The following is an 18502-nucleotide window of genomic DNA, read 5'->3' as shown; positions in this document are numbered from 1 at the left end:
TAGTCCCCCATTATCACTTTGACAACTGCCTCAATTAACATCTTATCCTTTTCTAATAACTCTTACCTTTGATTTTGTTTAAGATTGCTCCTAATGTTTATCTTAGGAATATTTTAACCACTGTAACTTGATTCAATTTATTTTTTAAGAATCATTCTGCTGATTGCTGTGTAGACAAAGAACCAGAACACACAAAGGTAGAATTAGGAAAGGCTATGCACACATTACTTTTACTGACTTTTCAATGAAACAGGTCCATGGATCTATGAAAAATGTTATACCTAAAATCACTTTGAGATAATATAAAATTCACCAAAATGACAACGGTTCAAGTAATTTTACAACATTCTAGTAATCAATGTCTTTCTTCAGCTGAGTAATTCAGAAGCATTTTCTCTCTATACAGTTTTGAAAGCATCATTACTTCTTAATGACACTATTTTTTTTTTTTCAAAGCAAACTCTTCAAGGCTCCTTTATTTCATGCTGGCACCAACCCTATCAGTGTATGTTATTTTCTTTTTAAAGATAAAAACAGGGCTCAAAACGCTTAAATAATTGTCAGAGTTTACACAGAAAGTCAATTTCAGAGCTTGGATTTGAATTTCAGTTTCTCTGTATTTAAAACTTTTATTCATTTCTAACAAAATGGAATAAATAATGTCTCTTAATAGTTTAGAATTGGTATGGAAACACAAAAGACTTTGAATAACCAAAGCAATATTGAAAAAAAAAAGAAAAAAAGAGTCAGGGTTCCTGACTTCAGACTATACTACAAAGCTACAGTCTTCAAAACAGTATGGTAGTGGCACAAAAACAGAAATACAAATCAACAGAACAGGGTAGAAAGCCCATAAATAAACTCAAGCACCTATGGTCAACTAATCTATGACAAAGGAGGCAAGAACATACAGTGGAAGAAAGATAGTCTCTTCACTAAGAAGTGCTGGGAAAACTGGGCAATTTCATATAAAAAAAAAATGACATTAGAACATTCTGCAACACCATATACAAAAATAAACTCATAATGGATTACAGCCCCAAATGTAAGGCTAGATACTAGAAAACTTCCAGAGGAAAATGCTGCTTGAAATCACAGCAACATCTTCTTTGATCCACCTCCCAGAATAATGACCTTAAATGCAAAAATAAACCAGTGGGACCTAATTCAACTCAAAACCTTTTGCACGGCAAAGAAAAGCATTAAAAAAAAAAATCACACACACACACACAAAATTAAAAAATGAAAGGCAACCCACAGAATGGGGAAAATCTTTGCAAATGATATAAACTTCAAGTGCCTAATCTCCAAAAAATACAAAGAGCTCATACAACTCAACAACAACAGAAAAACAAACAACCCCACTGCAAATTGGGCAGTAGACCTAAATGGACATTTCTCCAAAGAAGACAGATTCACACTAGCCAAGACATAGAAACAACCTAAATGTCCATCAACCAATGAATGGATTAAGAAGATGTGCTACATATATACAATGAAATATTATTCAGCCATACAAAGGACAAAATAATGCCAATTGTAGCAACATGGATGCAACTAGAGATTCTCAGACTAAATGAAGTTATGTCAGAAAGAGAAAGAAAAGTACCATGTATCATTTATATGTGGAATTAAAATATGGGCACAAATGATCCTACTTACAAAACAGAAATAGATCATGGATGCAGACAGCATATTTGAGGTTCCAAGGGAGGAGGGGGGCGGGAGTGGGATGGATGGGGAGTTTGGGGTTGGTAGATGCAAACTATTACATATAGAATGGATAAGCACAGGAAACTATGTCCAATCTCTTGGGTTAGAACATGATGGAAGATAGTATGAAAAAAATAATGTATGTATATATGTATGACTGAGTCATTTTGCCATACTGCAGAAATTGAAGGAACATTGTAAATCAACTATAATTAATTAAAAAATAAAAGTAAACATGTTTAGTCATATAATTCTACTCATGTTCTTGTTCATTAGCTTTGTTTACAAAATGTAGATATTAGATCATCATAAAAGCTTAAACATTTTTGACTAGCAATGATTTCTTTAATATTTTAAGCAGCTTTATTGAGATATAATTTGTATGCCATAAAATATCCATTTTAAGTGTTCAATTCAATGAGAATGTTACCAAAGGAAAAAAAAATATATATATATAGTTGTACAGCCATCACCATCTAATTTTAGAACATTTCCCTCAAACTAAAAAAAGAAAAAAAAACGTCCATTTACACTTGTTTTTATCCCTAACCCAAGCTCTAGGCAACCATTAATCTATGTTGTTTCTCTATGAATTTGACTTTTTCGGATGTTTCTTACAAGTGAATCATAAAATATGTGTTATTTTTTTTGTCATCTTTCACTGAACACAGTGTTTTTGAGATTCATCTCTACTGTCACATGTATAAGTATTCGTTACTGCATATTGATGAATAGTATTGTAGCATACAGACATTTCTATTTCCTGAACCATAGGCTAATTTTTAACTAATTCTAATTTTATTCCTAGTACCTACAGACCCTTAAAAAAATTATTGGTACAATTACAAACACTTTCAGTATCTCAAAATCATCATCATCATTAACCAGTCAAAGATGAATTATTGTGGATTGGGTCAAACATGTTAAATGGTTTAGTGGCTGAATTCTGAATACATACATACATACATATTTATAAACATACATATATAGCTTTGATTACTTAGTTTCAGCTTGTCATCTCGACTTCTTTGCTATGAAAAGCAGTGCTGAATCAGCCCAGCATTGAAATAATTTACAATTAGTAATGTGCCCCAATCCTTCCTTTTTCAATTGGCCTTACTAAATATTGCATATTTTATTCACACCTAAATAGTTCCAAGATTAATTCTTCAAGAGGTTTATACACCCCATAATTACTCTATGACTCATTAAAACACACATTAGGAAAAGATAGAAGCCACAATAAGTCTCCTTAGACATCATCTCATCTCAACTTCCCAGAACTGCTGTTCTTGGTAAAATCATGAGAGCTACCAAAGTAACAAGTAACATAATAGCCCCAAATCGTATATTTCTTTATACTAAATGTTATCCCTAGACTTTCCATAGCATTATTCAACAAGCATCTGTTGTGAAAATTCATTTGTTGCCTATCCAGATTAAATTAGTTTCACAGTACATTCATTTTCCAAAAAATACATATATAAAAAATACACACACACATATGTATATACATATATGATTTATGCATGAATTTATAAAAATTTGATTTACACATGAACATTGAATATATAAATTTACAGGAAGGAATAAATGCCAGGTTTATCAGCATGTATGCATTAGTGGGTTAACATATTCTTTTCCAAATAGGAAAGTTTTACCTTCAAAGCAAAATACTCTCTCACAAGGCCAGTAGTGAGTGTAAAGTTAAAGCAAAGTGACTTAGATGATTATAACCAAGTGTTCTCCTACTGCAATAATTTGACACACTTTTACTACTGTGTTGGTGTACCTGCCAAGCAGGCTGAAATGCTAGTGTTCTCTCTCCCCTGGACATTAGAGATATACTATCCATTTGTTCAGCAGCTTTACTGGGGCACAGACGACATGTGCAATTCTATAGCTATAAGAACAAAATTTAACTTTTTGTGAAAATTTATGGAATTCTGTAAACATTGTCAAAATTCAGATCACTTCCATCCCCTGGAAAATTGCCCTGGGGCCTATTTGCAATTAATTCCCATTCCTACTCCCCTCCCCAGGAAACCAACCATTAATTTGCTTTTTGTCTCTAAAAATTTGCCTTTTCTAGGCATCTCATAGAAATGAAATGATAGAGCATGTAGCCTTGTGAATCCAGCTTCTTTCAATGTAGCATAATGTTGTTGATGTTCACCCAGGCTGTAGCATGTAAAAGAGTTTATCCCTTTTTATTAACCAACAGTATTCCATAGGATGAATATATATCACACTTTGTTTATCCTTTCACTAGATGACAGACATTTGAGATGTTTCTAGTATTGAATATTATGAGCGATTCTCCTATAAACTGCATGCAAGTCTTCCTGGGTATTCACTTCTTTCCATCTACCATCAAAGACTGGTAAATTCTTCCTTGAGATTTAGATAAGATTATCATAATATATTCTTCCTCATATCAGTGATGAACCTCATAATATCAAACTAAATTTAGAATGGTTTTTGTAGGCATTCGCTCTCACCCCTCAAATGTTTATTCTTACTACATACTATTTCAAAGGTGGCTCTTTTCCTGAGCCTTTGGGTCAGCTTACCAGCACTCTACACAATACACACCTAAGAGTATCCCTATCTTTCAGTGATGAATCATTTCAAAATAGCTTGAAGCCACAATAATTCATCGGAAATAGAAATACCTCACTTTGAAATGGTAGCCATCCCTGTGCTAAAAGCTGGTGTCCTCCCGACTCTTCTGCTTATTTCCTCAGGCTACTGCAGCAGACGTACAAGGTCACTTCCATGCCTACCACACTTGCTACCCGTTGGACTATTATGCTACCATGTGATTTAGAAACGGATAAGCCATCTACAGTGGGATATGTCACCCGTTATCAGCACACAAGGAAAAGAGACTATAAAAGTTTTTAAGGGAGAATTCTAGAGACAGAAAAAAGGGAAACCAAATATATTTACTAGAGGAAAGATTAAGAAATGTATTTGTCTACAGATCTAAACAATAATCCTTAATTTAGTGATTATATAACTTAAGTATCAGTAATTAAGTTGCTGTTTTGATGTAGTCTGACTGCTTTGTCTTTCATCTCAGTTATTTCTGGATTTGGGAGGGAAATGCAAGAATGCTGTTTACTGATCCCCTCAAACGTCAGTAAGAGGAGATAACACCATGGGTTGGTAATTGCACAGGAAATGAATCCAGCTGTGGGCACCTAAGGGGAAACAAATCAACAAAGGTATGAAACAAATCTCTGAGTGACAGCGAGTTGATTTAATGAGTCTCAGGATGTGTGACTGTACTGAGCTGATGTAAAGGGCTGTGGTTGAGGTGACAAAAATCAAAGGGTGTCTCTAGCCCAACAGGTGCAGAGGCAGCTGTGACTTCCCTAGCCCGACATAAATTTAATAGAGCAAAGTTTTCTTGTGGATGAGGGAAATCATTTTCTAAACTTTTACAGGGGTTTGAATAAGGATAGAATGTTTACATTTTAGAGCCCACTGGGGGAAGTGCCTGCAATGCCAACAACACCCTGAGAAGTACCTTAGAGCAATGCAGGAATATTATGCATTATTTTTTACCTCAGAAGGATTTCAGACTATTTGAGAAGATAGGCATTCATTAAAATATTTTGTTATTTTACTTTTTGAAATAATATGTTTATTACACTGAAAGTCCTGGTCAAGAGTGCCATTTTTTTCCTAGAAAACAGGAACATTTATGAATCACGTAACTATCCAAAATGATAAGAACTGTTGTAATCTCTATTCCTTAATGATGAAATGAATCATTTAAGCAATAAGAGCTCTGTGCTGATAAATGCAACGGCTCACTGTGGAATGAGATGTGCCATGGAAATGGTGAAGAATGAACAAAAATGAAAAATATATGCGTTTCTCATGAAGGCAGGAAGAATTACCATGGACCTTCTAAATCACGAAAACCACATGAAGAAATACGTGGTGTAGGATATGTATGTAGCATATAAAATAACCCTAAATAGTTCCAATAAGGAAAAAAGTTAAAGAAAGTGGATGTATTTGGTGGTGGGGCCAATGGAAATGTGTCAACAAAATTTTTTGGCACTCTTTTCAAAAGGTGGAGCCCAATTTCTCTCCCAGTGATTGTGGGCTGAACACAGAGTGACTGACTTCTTTTTTTCTTTTTTTTTTTTTTTTGGTCTTTTTTAGGGCCATACTTGTGGTATATGGAGGGTCTCAGGCTAGGGTTGAATCCGAGCTGTACCTGCCAGCCTGTACCACAGCCACAGCTATGCAGGATCCGGGCCCCATCTGCAACCTATACCACAGCTCACAGCAATGCTGGCACCTTCCACTAAGTGAAGTCAAGGATAGAACCCGCATCTTCATGGACACTACTAGGGTTCGTTCCCACTGAGCCCATGATGGGAACTCCAGTGCCTCACTTCTAAAACAGAGAAAATATCAGCAGAAGTGATGGTGTTAAGTATGGAGACATCTTATGACTTAAGCCTTATGGCTTTTCAGGGTCCTATTTAGATTCTCTCTTGGATTACTCACTCTTGAGGAAGCCAGCTGCCATGTTGGGAGGACATGTGAGTGACTATTTGGAGAGGTCTATGTGGTTGGTGAGCAACTGAGGCTTTCTGCCAAAAGTGATGTAACGACCCATTCTGGAAGCAGATCCTCCAGCCCCTGTTGTGCAGCCTCATGAGACAGCAAGCCCTCATCTCCCAGCTACGCTACTTCAGGAATTTTGATCCTCAGAAACTGCGTGAGACAACAAATGATTTTGTTTTAAACTGTTCCTCTGAGTAATGTGTTGTACTACATAGATAACTGATACAATATCCTAGATAGTTTTGGGGTGGGGGAATCCAAAAACTCAGATAAGATAAAGTGGCCCTTGAATGATAAAGTAGTAATATCAGTAACTGTTAGAGTAAATCAGGTAATTGTATATATATATACTTGGTTTAAATCATAGATAGGTAGATGTTGTTCCTTCAGTTTTTTTTTTTTTTCTTTTTAGGGCCGCGCCCGCAGCATATGCAGGTTCCCAGGCTAGGGTCGAATGTGAGCTATAGCTGCTGGCCTATGCCAGAGCCACAGAGGATCCGAGCTGGGCCACTTCTGCTGTGTCAGGATGGGGACTCCTCCCCTTTTAGTTTTTAATATGGATAATTTGGTGAACTCTACCCAGATCTGTCTGACACCAGAGAGATAAATGGTTTAAATTAAATCAGTGACTGACTGAAGGAATGGATATTATCATACAGTGAAAATGAGCTTAAGTTATTATTTTCCCATCATTGCTTTTCTATGAATGTTACCCAGAGTGCCTCCTCAGTTTTGTTCAACGTCATCACTCTTTTTCCATTACATAGTTACCTAGCCTCCTTGTGCCCCAGTTTTCTTATATATTAATGAGGATAAGGGTACTTAATAAAGATGCTCTTTAGAGTACATTCATTAATACATGCAAAATAGATAGAAGGGTAAATAATATATACAAAGCAAGATGTAAAGATAGCTATTATTATGTAGAATTTATGACTCTTCAGTTTTTATTAGGCAGAAACAGTTCAGTTCTAAATTCAGACTCTCTGGATGTAAACACTTTTCTATCCTTAGTTGCTTCATCTATAAAGAAAGGCTGTCATGGTACTTATGTCTGCAGATTTTGTGAGTTAATTTAGGATTATGCAAAGTGCTTAGAGGACTATCATCCACATAGGAAGAAGATTTTAAGTGTTAGCTTCTCTTCCAGGTGTTTGAGTGGATGAACTTGGATGAATATTGACCAGAAATTCTTTTGATTAAAATTTAAATGTTGAAAGATTAAAAAAGTAAATATTATAATGTTACCGGTTTGATTTTAATTAATTACAGATATATTAGATTTTCAGGAAATGAACCAAACCTATAATGAATAGAGAACTTTGGCGCAAAAAGACTCGGCTTGGCAAATTTACAGAAATCCACTCTCCTATTTTATATTACTCAGCCATAAAAAAGAATGAAACAGTGCCATTTGCAGCAACATAGGATCTAGAAATCATCCTACTAAATGAAGTGAGTCAGACAGAGAAAGACAAATACTATATGATATCACTTAGATATGAGCTCTGATAAAAATAATACACAAGAACTTATTCACAAACCAGAAATAGACTCAAAGTTTTAGAAACCAAACTTATGGTTACCAAAGGGGAAATATGGTGGGGAGGTTTAAATTATATACACAACTATATATAAAAACATAGATAACAAGAACTTCCTGTATAGCACAGGGAAACCTATTCCAATCTGTGTAATACATATACAAGAAAAGAATCTGAACAGGAATGGATATATGTAGATGTGGAACTGACTCACTTTGCTGTACACCTGAAATGAACACAACTTGCTAAGTCGACTACATTCCAATAAAATTTAATAAATAAATAAAAACACAGATGAATGGCCAGCTTTGTACTTCAGACATTGGGGTAAAATTTAAGGCCAAATTTCTCTGATGGCCAAAAGCATGAAGCTCCAAATGGAATTTTTTTGTACTGAGGAGACATGATTAAAGCCAAAGAAGTCATAAACTCAGTTTAAACTTAAATTTACCAAACAATGCAATCTTGCTTTTAAATTTCACACCTTAGCTTTACTGAATGGCCAAAAAGATTACAATAGAGTAAGGCATACAGTTTGGAAAAATGAATGGATGGATGGATGGAAGGAAGGAAGGAAACACTGAAGGAAGGAAGGGGAGGAGGAAGGAGGGAAGGCAGTCCATGCTCTCCAGAAACTTGCAGTCTTATGGTAAGTGATCAAAACAGAGTTCCAATAAGTACAGATTGTCTAAAGAAGAAAAGATATATTCTTTTGGCAAATTAAAAAAGAAAAAAGTCTGGGTTAATCTGGAAAGCTTCCTTGAAGGAATAAATCAGTGGCTCAGTCCACACATTCCCAGCCACGTGGCTGTTAGAACTCCCAGAAAATGCCTGATCGTATCTTCGCCCAGCTCCCTATTTGGCAACAATCCTGTTGTACCACGGGTGGGCCTGAAGCAACTCCCTAAAGACTTTCAGAGAGGAATTGCCCCTGGACCTTATATCCAGAAATGGGGACCACTTGAGTTAATACTTTCCTCAGAGCCAATTTTACATCCTTGTTTCTCAAGGTGTAAATCAAAGGATTAAGGGAAGGAGTGACAATATTATTTAACACTTGAATAACAGAATCTAGCCAGGGGCTGGAAGCAGGCCAGAGGTAAATAAGCATCACAGGCCCATAGAACAAGACGATTGAAGTCAGGTGGGCACTGCAGGTTGAAAAGGCTCGGCACCTGCCTTCAGAGGAACTGATCTTCAGTATGCAAAGGACGATGCGGCCATAGGAAGTGAGGATAAAGGAAAAGCATGTCAGAGTCACAACATCCACATTTGTGAAACTCACCATCTGAGCCAGAGAGCTGTCTGCACAGGCCAGGGGCAGCACCACTGGGATATCACAGAAGAAATTGTCCACCTCATTGGGGCCACAATAGGGTAACGTGAAGACAAGAAATGTGAGGATACCGCCGTGGAGGCAGCCGCCCAGCCAAGTGCCCAAGGTCAAGCCGATACACACCTTGCGGTTCATGATAACCGCGTACCGCAAAGGGTGACAAACAGCCACAAAGCGGTCATAAGCCATCACGGTGTAGAGGAAACACTCCGTACCACCCAGGACATGATAAAAGAAGAGCTGGGAGGCGCAGCCCTGGTAAGAAATGGTCCGACTTTGTCCCGCTAGGTAGAGCATCATCTTGGGGGAACTCACGGAAGGGAAAAAGATGTCAAACACTGACAGGTTTCCCAGGAAGAAATACATGGGGGTGTGGAGGTTGGAGGAAACCAGGATGGTGAGGAAGATGAGTACATTTCCCAGCAAGGTGAAGAGATAAAAGGCCAAAAAGAGGACAAAGAGCATGATCTCCAGCCCTCCGGTGTTAGGAATCCCCAGCAGGATGAACTCGGTCACGGAAGTGTAGTTCTGCATGTGTATGCACCAGGCAGTCCTGGAAAAGCAAAGCATTCACCATGATAGAAGACCACAAATCACTGAGAAAATACCTTTCTAATAGAGGTATTCCTAAGGCAGGGACTATGAGCAAAAGAAGACCAAAAGAGGAAAAGGAGACCAATAATAAATCTGGACCTAAGTTGTTTCACATGTTAAATTAGCAGAATAACTTATCTTTATAGTTGGCGAACTTCTCAGAGTAACCCACTCATTAAAGGTTTTATGCACTTTCTCCCAAACACACAATTTGGCATATTTCAGAACCAACTTCCCCACGGAAAATTTGTCAATATGTGACAATCTCATTTTAATATCAGCTAAGTCATTATTAGTTGGTAAATAAGCCAATTACCCAAATAGATGTATATAAAAATGTGAACCCAAACAAAAATGATATTCACTTACCTACTTATTTTTACTTTCAACCAGACTCTTTCCATTCTTTATCAATATGAATTATATACTATTTTTTTGAATACAAATGCTAAATTGCACTCACACACACACACAAGAATTGGATTGACTCTAGAAGAAAGCACTGCGTGGGTAACAGAAATAATTATGCATCCCACTGGAAATGTTCTCTCTCCTCAGCGAGAATTTGTTTCTACACCAAGATCTCACAAACTCAAATTTCAATGGCATCAGTGTCATTGTATCCAATTTTATGTTAGCCTTCCATATGTTGTCACTGCATATAACTGATTTTCCTCTGCCTATGATCAGTATTTGTTCTTGGAAATAATCCGATAAATCTATTCACACTAATTTGTAAATTGCCAATTTCTACCACTTCCTGCTTTCTTTTCTTTTTTAAAAAGAGTAAAGCCTATGGCCATGGAGGAAAAAAATATCAATAAGTAGATTTTATGGCAAGAATGAAGAAATGGAGAAAATGGGGGCTCTTGAGAACATTCTTCATATCAATCTTTGTATCCAGTTCCCTGCATAATGCTTGTCCTGCACACAATGTTTGAATGAATTGTGATTCTGACAAAAATACAGACAGGAAGACAAAAAGACTAGTCCAGCCCAAAACATAATTTAAACATTGAGTTTAGGCCATGGCAATCAATTTAATCTCACAAGCATCCATTTTCTATCCACCAGCTAGAAATATTATAACGATGAATAAAGTAAGGTATTATCTCGTAAACAGCTCATTCTAGAGTTGCATAAAACTTGGTTCTAACCCTGACCCTATCTCTACCATGCGCTGCCTCTGGGGCCATAAGAAACTTACTTAACCCCTCTGAGCCTCAACTCCTATGAAAGAATAGTAGATAATAGTATTGTCTGCCTCATACAGTCTTGGTGAGGATCAAATAAGATAAAAATAAAATGCCTTATTCAGTGCTTGGCACTTAGTGGATGTTAATGTTCAATGTTAGTTTAATACTAACCTCGTGTGTATAAGATGGTGATGATGTAGTTAGAAGAAGAGCATTGCTGGTGTGAGGAAGATATAATTAGAAATGGACTTGAAAAGGGATCATGAGATTTGAAAAAAGTGGAGAAAACATGAATGTAATCAACTGATCTTTGACAAAAGAACAAAGGCAATGTCATGGAAAACATGCTCTTTTTAACAAATGGTTTTGGAACAACAGGACAGCCACATGTAAATAAATGAATCTAGACACAGACTTTACACCATTCACAACAACTAACTCAAAATGAATCACAGACCTTATGTGAAATGGAAAACTATAGGACTCCTAGATGATAACATAGGAGAAAACCTAGATGATCCTGAGTGTGGCAATGAATTCTTAGACACACCACCAAAGACACAATCCAAGGAAGAAATAATTGATAGGCTGAAGTTCATTACAATTTAAAAACAACAACAACATCTCTGTCAAGAGAATGAGAAGACAAGCTACAGAATAGGGAAAAAATATTTTGTAAAAGATATTTCTGATAAAGGACCCTTAGCCAAAATATACAAAGAACACTTCAATTTCAGTAATGAGAAAACCAACAACTTAATTAAAAATTAGGCCAAAGATCTTAACAATGACTTCACCAAAGAAGATATACAGATGACAAACAAGATGTTCCACTTTATACCATCAAGGAAACGCAAATTAAAACTAATAGATACCATGACAAACCTGTGAGAATGGTCAAAATCCAGAACCCTTGCAACACCACATACCAGTGAGGATGAGAAGTAACAGGAACTCTCTCATTCATTTCTGGTACAGAGGCAAAGTGGCACAGTCACTTTAGAAGACATTTTGGCAGTTTCTTGCAAAACGAACTACACTCTTACCATATGATCCAGCAGTCGTGACTCGTAATATTAGCACAAAGGAACTGAAAACATATGCCAACATAAAACCCCGCACATGAATGTTTAAAGAAGCTTTGCCAAAACTTGGAAGCAAACAAGATGTCCTATGGTAGGTGATGGATTAATAAACTATGGTACACCCAGACAATGGAACACTATTCCGTGCTAAAATTAGCCATCAGACCATGCAAGAAAGGAAGAAATTGCAAATGTATATCACTAAGTGAAAAGGCCACATGTTATATGATTTCAACTATATGACATTCTGGAGACAGTAAAAAAGATGAGTGGCTGCCACGGATTAAAGACAGCGGATGGGTAAATAGATGGAGCACAGAGGATTTTTAGATGAGTGAAAATACTCTGTGCGATACGATTAAGCTGGATATACATCACTATACATTTGTTCAACCCCACAGAATGTACAAAAATGAGAGTGGATCCTAATGTAAACTAGAGATTTTGGGTAATTAAGATTCAACATTTGTTAACACATGTACCACCCTAGAGGGGATGTTTGATAAAGGGGCAGGCTGTGCATGTAGGGGCTTGGGGAATATAGGAAATCTGTCCTTTTCACTCAGTTTTGTTGTGAAATTAAAACTTCTCTAAAAAAATAAAACCCTCTTTTTTTTTTTTTTTTTTTTTTGCAGTTCCCTTCGTGGCTCAGTGGCTAACGCAAACTTGACTAGCATCCATGAGGATGCAGGTTTGATCCCTGGCCTGGCCTCAAGCAGGGGGTTAATGATCTGGCTTTGCCATGAGCTGTGGTATAGGCCACAAATGTGGCTTGGATCACACATTGCTGTGGCTGTGGTGTAGGCTGGCAGCTGTAGCTCTAATTCAACCCCTAGCCTGGGAACTTCCATATGCCCAAGTGTGACCCTAAAAAGAAAAGTTTTTTTTTTTTTTTTTTTTTTTTTTTTCTAAAGAGCAAAGGAAAATTGTATTTTCGTCAGACCCACAACAGAGTATTCTATAAATATCTGGTAGAATTAAAAAATATCTTTGTAGGCTAGAAGTGCATAAACTCTCCCCTTAATCTGAACCTTTTTGCTTCTACCTCAGCAACCAAATTCACAAATGTGTATGGTCAAAACATGTCCTCGGGAAAATGTAAATTTCATAAATTACCTTAGATTCACTTTCAAAATTCTTCTTGCTCCTCCTCTGCAGTCAGCACTCAGTGCCTTATCTCCATCCAAACCAATTCTCAGGAAAGAATCTGCTATCAATTGAGGAAAAAAATCCTAAGAACAGATTTGCATAATCATAAAGTCATTTGGAAAAGTTCTGACTTTCCATCAGAGATTTTCAAGCAGAAATCCTTATGTCTTTTGGAATCAGAAGAAGGAATAATTTCAAGTAGAAAATCTTTTCTCTTTTGGAAACAAAAAAGGAATTTGAGGTTTTCTTACAACTCTGAATTCTAAATTTTACATTATTCGCTTCTTATAAATCTTGTTTCATTATCACCATATCCATTAATATTTGCATTTTTAACTCTTAGTCTTTAATGACAGAATGAAAGCACATACGCCAGTTAAAAAGGAAATTCTCATATTGATAAGACGAGTAGACTGAAACTGATTAGAAAGTAGATGTGAAGAGTGGGGATAATTTTTACTTTTTATACTAACTGCAAAATAGAATTCATAAACAAAGAATCTATCCCCTTCAACATCATCTACCTTCCACCCTTTAAACAATTCTCCTGCCACATAAGCACCCTTAACACAGTCTTCTCCTGGCATTTCTTTCTCAACTTGCTAATGGATCAATGACCTCAACAACACATAAAAATCTTTGTAAATTCCATGATTCTCCTTTTCATGACCACGACAAATAGAGAATAAAAGTAGGACACAGAGAGTTAAGAGTATTGTAAGCAAAACAAGAGTTATATAGAAGCAGGGAGAATTTTAGACACAAACCAAGGCAATGGAAAACACATCTAATATGAGCAAGAAGGCAAGAAGAATATTTTTCTAAAGCCAGAACTCCATTTTGGCATAAGAGGCCATGGCATAGGGCCAGGGTTCTGCACCTTCTGCCCCTGAATTCAAGACCAGAGATTCCACACTCAGCCTTGCTATGTAGCCTGGTCCTGAAATTCTGGATTTATAATATTTCAAACTAGAGAGTATCTTTGGAGACAATATCCCCAGTGGCCCAATCCTCAGACTTAAGAAGCCTGAAGGAGCAAAGGGAGTAATTAGAGGCTTCCTGATTTTCCCCATACCCCTTTTCTACTGTATGTTTCAAAATATATATTCATTATAAAAGTAGAATGACAGCTTTATAAACTATTTGGTAAATAATCAAAATGATAAAAAATACCCTATTTTCTCTACCTTAACCTTACTAATGTTAACATTTTAATATTTTCTTCCAAATACTGTAAATACATGGTTACATTTTTAACAAGTTACAATCGTACCCTAATTGTAGTTTTGCATATGATCCTTTTAACTTTTTAATAGTCTTCCTTATATTTCCCCAAATAAGCAAACATAAGTACATAGACAGATGCACATATATAATACACTATGATTAACCTCTTCTTTTACACACATTATCCATATATGAGTCTTTAGTAAAGATAAGTTTTACTCATATAGCACAGGGAACTATATACAATCTCCTGGGGTAGACCATGGTGGAAAATAGTATAAGAAAAAAGAATGCATCTATGTATATACATTATAATATATGTGTGTGTATACATATATCACTGTCATTTTGCTGAACAGCAGAAATTGCCACAACACTGTAAATCAATTATACTTTATGGAGTTCCTGTCATGGCTCAGTGGTTAAAGAATCTGACTAGGAACCATGAGGTTGTGGGTTCGATCTCTGGCCTTGCTCAGGGGGTTAATGCTCTGGCATTGCCGTGAGCTGTGGTGGAGGTAGATGCGGCTCAGATCCCGAGTTGCTGTGGCTCTGGCGTAGGCCAGAGGCTATAGCTCTGATTAGACCCCTAGCCTGGGAACCTCCACGTGCTGCAGGCACAGCCCTAGAAAAGGCAAAAAAAGACAAAACAGAACCAAAAAAAAAAAAATTACACTTTAATAACAATTCTTAAAAAGATAAGCTTTACTAAATAGAAATCCTATAGGAATTGTGAATGTAATGATTTTTAAGACTCTTGTCAAGTTGTTTACTTTGTCAGCAGCAGTGCTCATGAGGGCCAATTTTACCAGCAATGTGTATTAATGTTGCTAAACATTTAAAAGGTTATTTCATAAGCCATTAACAACTAAATCAAGATTTTTTAATCTTCATTTTGGGTTAATCCTAAAGCTAAATATGTTTAAAATGTTTATTATTTTTCTATAGCAATTACAAGAATGTATTGATGAAGGGTTAGACAAATAAATGAATGGAATAGAAAAAAAAAAAGGGCATCAAATCACACCACATGGATATAGGCAGAATTAGCTTACATCACAGGTGACATGGAAAATTATAGGGAATTTTTTATTTTTTGGCATTAAGTTGTGCTTGGACAAGTGAATCAACAAGGAAAAAATAAAATTAATCTCTTACCACATACCATATACAAAATCAATTTCAGGGGTAATATAAACTTACAAATATAAATTTGTTTGACCCAGATAGACAAGCTAGTAAAAATGAGGAAAACTTTGATAATTTTGGTTGTTAAAATTGAGAATAACATTAAAAGACTTTTTTTAAGAAGAAAGAAAAAGTGAAAGTCGAGGTGTCATTTATAGCCCATTCCCAATGACGTCTCATTCAAATTACATAAAGAATTCCTACAATGTAGATTTCTTAAAAAAAAAAAGAAAAAAAAAGCAACCTAATATGAAACTAAGAAAATGACTAGGCTTCACAAAATAAAAGGCAAATCACGTATAAACACCAAAAATTTTGCTCACTTTAAGGATTAAGAAATAAAACTTAAAAGTGCAAAATGACTTTCATTAAAGTAAATATCACAATCAACAAACACTAGAACTTTCAAATTGCTGAAGGGAGTATACATTTATAGAACCACTTTAGAAATGATTGATCATTTTAAAAAAGAAGGTAAGAGATATCTTCCTCATAATACAGAGATTTCTCTGTAGAAACCCATGAGTACAAATTTGTGCACGTGTAGGATGAAATTCCATTAGGTTATATGGCTAGAAGCTTGGTGTCTGTAAGCTGAACAATTCCTGGAGGCCCCATTTCAGGGTTCAGAAGTGTTTGAACTCTGACCAGGCAAAACAGAAAGTTCTTACTGAACATCAGGACATTCAAGAAAGACCCCAAGAAGCACATCTTAGTAATAGGAATAAAGTATCCTTTGGGTAAATATTACTATAGTCCCATCCAAATAAAAGGTAAAAAAAACAAACCCTCAATATCACTCAGTAATAGAAAGTGAATGAAACAGTGCCATTTGCAGCAACATGACTGGACCTGGAAATTATCATACTAAGAGAAGTCAGACGGAGAAAGGCAAATATCATATGATATCACTTTATAAGAAATCTTTTATATTTTTATTTTTATTTTTTTGTCTTTTTGCCTTTTCTAGGGCCGCTCCAGCGACATATGGAGGTTCCCAGGCTAGGGGTCTAATCGGAGCTATAGCCACCAGCCTACACCACAGCCACAGCAACATGGGATCCAAGCCTTGTCTGCAACCTACACCACAGCTCACAGCAACGCTGGATCCTTTACCCACTGAGTGAGGCCAGGGATCGAACCCACAACCTCATGGTTCCTGGTCGGATTCGTTAACCACTGAGCCACGATGGGAATGCCAAGAAATCTTTTAAAAAATGAAACAAATGAACTTATTTACAAAACACACTCACAGATTCCAACAAAAAACTTCCCGTTACCAAAGGGGAAACGTTGTGGGCAGAGATAAATTAGGAGGTTGGGATTAACATATACATTCTACTATATATAACACAAATAATCAACAAGGACCTCCTGTACGACAAAGGGAACTGTACTCAATATTCTGTAATAACTGGGGAGTTCCCGTCGTGGCGCAGTGGTTAACGAATCCGACTAGGAACCATGAGGTTGCGGGTTCGGTCCCTGCCCTTGCTCAGTGGGTTAAGGATCTGGCGTTGCCGTGAGCTGTGGTGTAGGTTGCAGACGCGGCTCGGATCCTGCGTTGCTGTGGCTCTGGCGTAGGCCGGTGGCTACAGCTCCAATTCAACCCCTAGCCTGGGAACCTCCATATGCCGCGGGTGCGGCCCAAGATATAGCAACAACAACAACAACAACAACAAAAGACAAAAAGACAAAAAAAAAAAAAAAAAAAAAAAAATTCTGTAATAACTTATATGAGAAAAGAATCTGAAAAAGAACATATATATATATATGCATAACTGAATTGCTTTGCTATGCATCTGAAATTAACACATTGTAAATCTACTGTAGTCTAATACACAATAAAAATTAAATTAAGGATTTCCTTTTGTGGCTCAGTGGAAATGAATCTGACTAGTGTCCATGAGGACGTGGGTTTGATCCCTGGCGCTACTCAATAGGTTAAGGATCCGACATTGCTGTGAGCTGTGGTGTAGGTTGGTTCGGACCCTGCCTTGCTGTGGTTGTGGTGTAGGCAAGTGGTTAAAGCTCCGACATGACCCCTAACCTGGAAACCTCCAAATGCCATGGGAGCGGCCCTAGAAAGACCAAAAAAATATATATATATTAATTAATAAACCTAAATCCTCAGTTAATTAATCCTAAATTAAGCAATTTCTACTTACAAACCCTCCATTCATTATTACAGTCTCATTAAGAAGCCTGACACGACCACTCTCCTATCTTCCATTCTTCACATATCCTATTCAATTGCATTCATTTTGAAGCCATCCGTGATTCTAAAGTGACAAATATAAAGACTCAACAGAGTCCCACCCAAGTTTCTTACACTCATTTAACATCTAATGTAACTGTTACCTTAACTCTCCAAAAATCATTTGGGATCATACAAGTCACACATAACAAAAGATACAGACTCTTTTCCACCTTATCTCCCTGAGTATGAGGGTCAGCAATACAAAACACTCCAAAATTAGCTCTTAATAAGTACTTAATGAACAGATAACTACATTACCAGGGACCCTATGGCCCACATTTTAATACACAAGAGTTAACTGGTAGCCTCTATTTCGGTTTCCAAAACCTGTAATAATCTAACCAGATCCAAGTTAAGCAGTAGGCTAATTCTATAGCAGGAGAAAGCACAGCATAAGTGTAGTAGAGGTTCCTTTTCAATTTCCAATCTTGAAACTGTCATAACATTTTCAACTTGTTTTAACTCTTCCAGCACAGTGAAGTCTTTATAGATCGACTCATACATTCTACTGCCTAAGACCCTATCTATCTCTATCCCCCTTTCCCCCTCTTGGTGACTATGATGGGAGGGAGAGCATGTGACCTAAAATTTAAGAAATAAAGAAAGAACAAACCTGG

The 18502-nt window shown here is 36.6% G+C and overlaps 2 protein-coding genes across 2 annotated transcripts in view; one reads left to right on the top strand and one right to left on the bottom strand.

Moving 5' to 3' along the window:
• Window positions 1–18502, top strand: part of LOC110262282 (olfactory receptor 10S1) — a 243652-nt gene that overhangs the window by 136158 nt on the left and 88992 nt on the right. The gene's annotated exons all lie outside the window — the stretch shown is intronic.
• On the bottom strand, window positions 6723–12439 carry OR10D5 (olfactory receptor family 10 subfamily D member 5). The gene has a single exon (XM_084978243.1). It carries the CDS (start codon window positions 9754–9756, stop codon window positions 8755–8757), a length of 1002 nt encoding a protein of 333 aa, XP_084834369.1. The 5' UTR covers window positions 9757–12439; the 3' UTR covers window positions 6723–8754.

This window comes from Sus scrofa, chromosome 9, assembly GCF_054392235.1.
Source record: "Sus scrofa isolate SSC_HxYL_T2T_F1_AM1 chromosome 9, Sscrofa_HxYL_maternal_Yorkshire_Landrace_v2.0, whole genome shotgun sequence".
Taxonomy (NCBI): domain Eukaryota; kingdom Metazoa; phylum Chordata; class Mammalia; order Artiodactyla; family Suidae; genus Sus; species Sus scrofa.
The sequence above is the reverse complement of the archived record's forward strand: the minus strand, read 5'-3'. Positions and strand labels throughout refer to the sequence as shown.